General features: G+C 50.1%; 2 protein-coding genes across 7 annotated transcripts in view; one reads left to right on the top strand and one right to left on the bottom strand.

The window, feature by feature from the left end:
* The window catches only part of TCHP (trichoplein, keratin filament binding), a 24,479-nt gene extending 18,004 nt beyond the window's left edge, over window positions 1-6,475 (top strand). The window contains exon 14 of the mRNA XM_010828644.1: window positions 6,039-6,475. The gene's annotated coding sequence lies outside the window, so the exon portion shown is untranslated. The remainder of the gene's footprint in view (window positions 1-6,038) is intronic.
* Window positions 2,425-7,272, bottom strand: part of GIT2 (G protein-coupled receptor kinase interacting ArfGAP 2) — a 41,697-nt gene continuing 36,849 nt past the window's right edge. For all 6 annotated transcript variants that reach the window (XM_010828649.1, XM_010828651.1, XM_010828650.1 and 3 more), the window contains 4 exons: window positions 6,580-6,662; window positions 5,787-5,975; window positions 3,447-3,510; window positions 2,425-2,950 (listed from right to left, as the gene is read on the bottom strand). In XM_010828649.1, the coding sequence (XP_010826951.1) occupies window positions 2,738-2,950; window positions 3,447-3,510; window positions 5,787-5,975; window positions 6,580-6,662 (549 nt within the window). In that variant the 3' untranslated portion in view covers window positions 2,425-2,737. The remainder of the gene's footprint in view (window positions 2,951-3,446; window positions 3,511-5,786; window positions 5,976-6,579; window positions 6,663-7,272) is intronic.

The following is a 7,272-nucleotide window of genomic DNA, read 5'->3' as shown; positions in this document are numbered from 1 at the left end:
GGAGCTCAGGGCGGCTGTGGGGGACAGACCCGAGCTGGGCTCGCTCGGGTTCTGCAGCTGAAATCGCTGGGGGAATCGGAGGACAGCTCCTGAGTTGTGCGTTTCCAGTTCCCATCCGTGAAATGCTGTGTTTAGTCTTTGGGTCCGAGTCGTTGTTCTTTGGCAAATAAGAACTATTTGTGTTCCGAAGCAGAGGAGGACTTCAGCGGGAGGCGCTCAGGTGGAGCTGCCTCCCGGTCGCTTTCCTACCTGTGTCCTCCCAGCTCCTTAGGGCATCTGAGGGGGCAGGGATTTGAGAATCAAGGGAAAGAGGATGACATGACAGAGCTCAGATGTCAGTGTAAGGCCCGGGAACCCCTGTGCAAAAGGTGGTGAACGGCTGCTGAGACGAGGTGAGAATGTCCACAGGCCCTGTGGGTCTCCGACCCTGGCCTCGAGGAAACACGCAGCGGGCTGGAGGAGAAGGGTCCCCCTCAGCCCTGCTGTCGCTGGGTGTCACTCCACCTGGGAGCGTCCCTTCCCAAGTGCTGGCACTGTGGGTCGGCAGGGCGAACTCCTGCGGTGTGCTCACGGCTGGCGTGCTTTGCTGGTCCCCACGTTCCTTGACTTTCTCCAGGGGCACAAGATGACATCCCCACTCCAGGTCCTGAGGGTGCCCGTGAAGACGCTGCTTTACCCGCTGCAGCAACTCATCATCCAGAAGGCTGTCCTCCCGACAGAGGCGGCCAAGGGCACCGACCCAAGGCTGCGCCGGGCCTTGCCCAAGGAGCCTGTGTTGGCCGGGAAGAAGAGCAGGTGCTCGCCAGGAAGAGGAGGGACAGCCTGTCCGTGCAGCGTGCAGAGATGGTTCTCAGACGGTGCCTGAAGTGGAGGTAGAAGACCTCCTTTGAGAAGACGCCCCTCAGCATCTGACAAGAGCGTGGCACTTAGGTTTGTGCAGACAAATCTTGGAGATGTGGACCCTTTCCCCGCGCTACTCAGCAGAGCAAAAGCCGGCAAAAGCACCCAGCACAGTGACTTAGTAACCAAATACCATCACCGTACTCCTTCTGACAGCATTCAGTCAGGCTACAAAGGTGTTTGTGATTCAAACAGTTCTGTGAAAATACAGGCTTACCGAGCATGTTTTGGGGCAACTGTGATGATTTTGACTTTTCCATGTGTGTGAACGAGCGCTACGGGACAGAACAGATGGCGAAACAAGGACCAACAGCAACTTTAACAGAGGGTGCGGCAGCCCCACAAAAGGTGATAAGGCTCAGAGGCTAAACCCCAGGAGGCCAGGGAAGCCAGGCCTCGCGATCCACAGCAGAGCCGGGAACCAGCAGCCTCCAGGCCGCAGCGTGCCCACACACGTGCTGTGAACACGTTTAGACGAGTCACCGACAATTACAGATGGAGAGATGGCACAGAAACATCTGATGTCTTCTGACAAGTCAAAAGCTTCAGCAACTCCAGGCCCGTTTTATTTACACGGCAGCCTGAGTGGAGCTGGGCAGCTGCTGTCCCCACTGACATGCCGTGGGCTCCTTGCTGTCCCTCCCTGGCACCTGGCTCGCTTCATTCATTGTCACTACTGCCTGGCCCCGCTGGTTGAGGTCAGGGTCTGAGCCACGCCCACACAAAACAGTGGCCACGAGCAGGAAGGAATACACTTTAAGCTTCCAGAACGACCCAGCTCTTCTTAGAAGGCAACCTCAGGGCATCCCAGACCTTACACCTGCAGGCTTTTGTAGCCTTGGGATAGCGCACGGTCACCTAGAGTGCTCTGCAGGGAATTCCTGAAATGTGATGTCTGATGCTGAAGTACCAGCGAGGAGGCGCCAGAGGAGAAGCGAATCCCGGTGACTGTACGCATCTTACCTTACCTGAAGTCCTTAAAGGTGGTGAGACGTGCGGGGCTGGTCGTGTGAGAAGGCTTTAAGCGGCTAAAGGAGTGAGGGGAGTAGGCCATTTCTCTCGTCACAGTTTACGGCAGTGCTATCTGAAGGGTGGGACGAAATTAGCTATGGCTCGTGGGGCTGGGGGTCCTCAGCCTGTGCGTGACAACGTGGCCAAGGCACACAGGACACGGAGGGCGAGTGCTTATCGCTATGGGGACTTAGGGGTGACAGTAAAACAGAAACGGACAGAAGACAAGACAGAAAAATTAGCTGAGAGAACACCGAGTGTGGCAGGACGGGTAAACGGAGCACTTCATTGTTCCCTCCCGAGAGAGACTGCTACGCTAGTTTTAGAAAGCGGCAAAGTCCTTTCTCTACACGCCTGCTTGGAGATACCCCAAACTTAAAGAGGTTCTGCAGTAGAGCCTGGAAAACTTGCTTATTGCACAATGCTTGACAGGGATCAGACAACTCTCTCCAGAGAATGTTTCACTAAGAACCTCACTTATAGTTTTAGCCACAGGCAAGGAGTCTGAAGGGATGGAGAAGGTCTAACAAACTTTAAACAACAAAGCTCTGCTTTCAGGTGTCTATGATCGTTAACTCGACGGTCACGGACAGCACAACAGAACGTCAGAAGGTAAACTGGCAGACAGGCACAAAATAAGGCAAGTGGGTTAAATTAATAGTTGAAAATTTGTTAGAAAACATGCAAAAATAATACTGAGTTTTCTTTTTAAAAAGTTTTAAACTTTCATTAAATGTTTGTGTCTGCAAAAATCGCAAGAGTTCCATGTCTAAAGTGGAAACCGGACTTGGAAAAGCTTAGAAAACAGAAGGGCCAGCCCTGCCGTTCAGTTGTTGTTCTCTTTGGTGGTGATGGTGACCAGCTGCTTGGCGGCCTTGGCGATGTCGTAGGCACACTGGATGACCTGCTGCGTGACCAGCTGGATGTCCGTGGGCGGGCCCGGGTCCCCCGGGAGGGTCTTCTTGCATTCTGACTGCAGTCGGTAGGCACTGGACGTCAGTAAGCGGAGGGAGGTCCTCACCATGTCGGACTTGGGTTTCTAAACAGAAAAACAGGCGTTCGCCATGGACTGCAGGGCGGACACCTCCGAGAACAGGGACTAGCATTCCTCGGAAGACAACTCAAACTATTCCGCAGTTGTGTCCTGCATGTTTTTACTGGGGATGTGTGAAAGACCACAAGTTTGGCAACCCGCAGTGTAGGGGATTCTGGGGGCTCTGACTCAAAGTTCAGAGTGCACGCAGTATATTTAGCAGTATGCATTTACTAGTGCTATTCTGAAGCAGCATTCGAAAAATTATTTACACAGGTGAAATAGTCCAGATAAAGTTTTTTTTCTATTAATGCTTTGCCTTGCAGCATTTGGCTCATACATTCTTGTCTTATTAAACCCAAACCAATAGCTCTATATGGCTGTTTGCATATTTAAAACTCTCTGTGCTACAAAAAAAGATGAATATAATGTAAAGGTCATCAAGAAATTTCTTGGAGCTCATTGAAAAGAATCCAAACCAAGTTAGCAGGGAGTGACTTACTTTGGGGAATAACGCTGCCATTTCTGTAACAGCCACATGTATCCTCTCTGAGCAGGGAATATAACTGCAAGAATATTGAAAAGGTTATTCAAAGACAGCAAAAATAATTCAGAGACAGAGAACACTCCCGTAATAAAGGGGCTGAGGCCACAGCCAGCCTGCTGTGGATCCCACACCAACACAAGGCACTCGGGGATAAAGCCGGGGCCCCCATCCTTCAAAGTTGATTCCATTATATAAAACCAGCCTCCAGGTATGAATGCAGGCGACGTACATAACAGCCTGGTGGAACTACAGAACACTGAGATCACAACATACACTGAATGGATTTGTACATCTTAAAAAAAAAAAAAAAAACTTCCCAGATTGTACCAAGCACCATATTGCGATCTTTGAAGCCAGGAAACAGCCCCAGGACACACATTTATATTCTTGACAACCATCAAAGAAACATAACGTAAGCATGTTTTTTTGGTCATTTGCAATACGAGCGGGGCACTTCCGAGCTGGGTGAGATGGGAAGTGAAGCGTGTTGCTCGGCAGTGGGAGAGCGCCAGGGGAGGGGTTTACCATGTTATCGAGGGACCCTAACAGACCATACATGGGAAGGTGGGAAACGTTTTGCTTCATGTAATAAGGGAATAAAGGGGCCTGCTGTCCAGGCCGCGGTGGTGCTGAGCAGAGGTACTGCACATCTATAGCGTGTGAGGCAGGAGGGGCATGTGACGAACAGGATGTCCCGGGGAAGGAGAGATGAACAGTTATATGATTGTCATGGAAGGAGGCTGAGAAATCGTGTAGGTTCCTCTTTTTCTCTGAGGCTCCTCCAGCCATCCACCCATGAAGACTAATTCTGCTCTGGTAATAAACACTGCCCGCTCCCCTCCTGGTGAGGGGGAAATGACGCCACTGGGAGAAGTCTGAGCTGTACAGCAAAACGAAAAGGGTGGAAAATGGGGAGGTGAACGTGACGCTGCCAGGGACACGGAGACTGCAAGAGACACCGGCCCATCTTTCTGTGGAAGGGAGCACAAAGGAAAAAGGAGGGCAGTGCTGTGCTCCTCAAACAACTTCTGTTTGTGCAAAGGCATAAAGAGAACTTCTTCACGGAAGCACTAAACTTTGCTGTCGGTTAGTCGCTGAGTTGCTTCTGACTCTTGCAACCCTATGGACTGTAAGCCCGCCAGGCTCCTCCGTCCATGGGATTCACCAGGCAAGAACACTGGAGTGGGCTGCCATTTCCTCCTCCAGGGGATCTTCCCAACCCAGGGATCGAACTCACATCTGGATTCTTTACCACTGGGCCACCTGGGAAGGCCAAATTTTGCTGACCTACTGAAAAAAATGAGGTTTTCCTGGATTTTGATCAAATTCTGCTGCTTTCACAAATTCAGTGGGATGATGTTAAACGTGTCTGGAGCAGGCCGGCCGCCACCTGAAACTAGGGTCAACTCTCAACTGCTAATAACCTACCCAAGAGGAGAGGGGCGGGTGATAACAGGGGCTGGGCCCTTCTCTGCAGCTGCAAAGAACTCTGCGGGATGCCGTTCTGCCCAGACTGAGCAGGTTTTTCTTTCAGGAGCAGAGAATGATTTGGGGTGATGATTAGACCCACTTTTATTTGTAAACCACTTGCTTCCTAGACGTGCACATGCACATGTGAGGGAGCTGGGTAAGAAATCAGGTTCATTTCAGGAAATCTATGGCACACACTCCTCCCCAGCTAGGCAGAGCGGCCGGGAGAATCTGTTGCCAGTTTTGAGGCAGCTTCTTTCACCTCAAGAACTAGGAATGTCACCACCCCAAAGATGCTGTAATTCTATCTCTAGATGCAGTTTTATTCTGAGCATTTCGTGAGAAAATGAAAGATTAAAAATACCATATAAAACAGGTGAGACGAATGGAGAGAGTAGCATGGAAGCATATACACTACCATATATAAAACAGATAGCCAGTGGAAATTTGCTGTAGGACTCAGGGAACTCAAACGGGGGCTCTGTGACTCCCTGGAGGGATGGTAAAGAGTGGGAGGTGGGAGGAAGGTTCAAGAAGGAGGAGACATATACATCTAAAGCTAATTCATGTTGATGTGTGGCAGAAAGGAAACCGATATTGTAAAGCAATTATCCTTAAATTAAAAATAAATTTTTTAAAAAGAAAAAAAAGTACCGTAGAAAACAAACAAAAAAACCCCAAATTTACATATTTGTTTTTAAATGTCTTAAGTAAACCTGAAATTTCTGACCTTCTGATGTCAGCATGTTAAAACCCAGTCCCGTCTGTAACCAGAGCGGCAGCATCTCTCCCAGAGCGCCAGGCGGGATTCTCAAGCCCCCTTACCTGTCATGTTTATTTTCTTGGGCTGCCCTTAGGAGCTCCTGTATGTTTTTGGTGATCTGCTCTGTCTTCCGGATGACGTCTTCGGTGCTGGGGAGGATGGGGCTAGGGGCCACATGGGGCTCTGCCGTGTCTGGGCCTGAGCTGTCACTCTGCCACACCGAGCTCCTCTGCCTTCCTTTCCTGCTTGACCTGTGAGTGTTAAAGAAGTGGTTAAACGTGACAGGTGCTGATGGGCGGTCTCTCTGCTTCTAGGAGCCGCGGCGTGTGCATCTGCTGGAGGCACGAGCGGGCTGCTACTGTGGTTTCCTTTATCCTGTCTGGCAGGAGACTCGGGGTAAGGCTCGTTGAGCAGCAGCAGCCACTGCTCACGAGGAGGCGGCTTCATTCTACCATGAGGCTGAATGGGATGGCCCTCATAGGAAGGCTAATGATGGGGAAAGGGAGGGAGCAAACAGAATGGGGAGCGTGTGTGGTTATCAAGTCATTTGAATCAAGGCAATTCTTGGGACAGAGATGCAGGGTATAACCTAACGTTGACTTGAAGTGAAGGACTGACTTTAAGCATAATACAGAGACTCAGAGATGAGTCTAACCTGCTGGTAAAAGGAAAAAGGGCCCCTGGGACAATCAGGTGAGATGAGAAAAGGTGTGAACTGTGAACTTATGTCTCGGTATCTGAGGACCTTAAGGGTCTGAGAACAGAGAAGCAGGTGGAGGTGGTAAAGGGCGTGACCAAGCTGTTAGGTTTCTGGTTAAAGAGCCCAGCCCCGAGGCCTTCTTCCTGCACAAGTACCCCATGTCATCCAGGTCCCTGTCGTTGGGAGTGTTGTCGTAGTCACTCTCAGGTGTGCTATTCTGCTTCTCCAGCCGGGATGCCTACAAGAGGAAACGTGATCCCATTAGCTGAGAGCACCAGATACTTCCTGAGTGCCCTCCCAGGAATCCTTACCTGTCAGGCCACATGGCCTTCATGCCCTAGACTTCATCTGGGACAGGGGCCAATGCTCTATTAAAAATTTAGTAACAGGGAATTCCCTGGTGGTTCAGTGGTTAGGACTTGGTGTTTTCACTGCCCAGGGCCTTGGTTTGATCCCTGGTTGGGGAATTATGACCCCACAAGCTATGTTCAAGGCCAAAAAAAAAAGTTTTAATTAAAAAAAAATTTTTTAGTAACTGATGAACAGTGGATCCAGAAATGCTTTCTTTCCTATTCTACCCCATCTTCATCTTCACTCCTTAGCTGCTCTGCACCCAGATCCCTGATACAAATTAACAGAGACACGCAAGGCAACACTCACGTTTAGCTAAGAAGTATGGAGTTTAACCATAATATAAAGAGACCCATTTAAGAAGCAAACATGCCATATCATAGATTGGATTGTCAGTGCTGGGAGCTGCTTGCAGATTAGCTGGTCTAATACCAGATGGGAAAAGGAAGGGCCAAAAGAGCCGGGGGTCACCCCTAAGGCCAAAAAGTCAGCAGAAA

Source organism: Bison bison, unplaced genomic scaffold, assembly GCF_000754665.1.
Source record: "Bison bison bison isolate TAMUID 2011002044 unplaced genomic scaffold, Bison_UMD1.0 scf7180017864495, whole genome shotgun sequence".
In the NCBI taxonomy this organism is placed as follows: Eukaryota; Metazoa; Chordata; class Mammalia; order Artiodactyla; family Bovidae; genus Bison; species Bison bison.
This window is presented reverse-complemented; position numbering and strand designations above follow the sequence as displayed.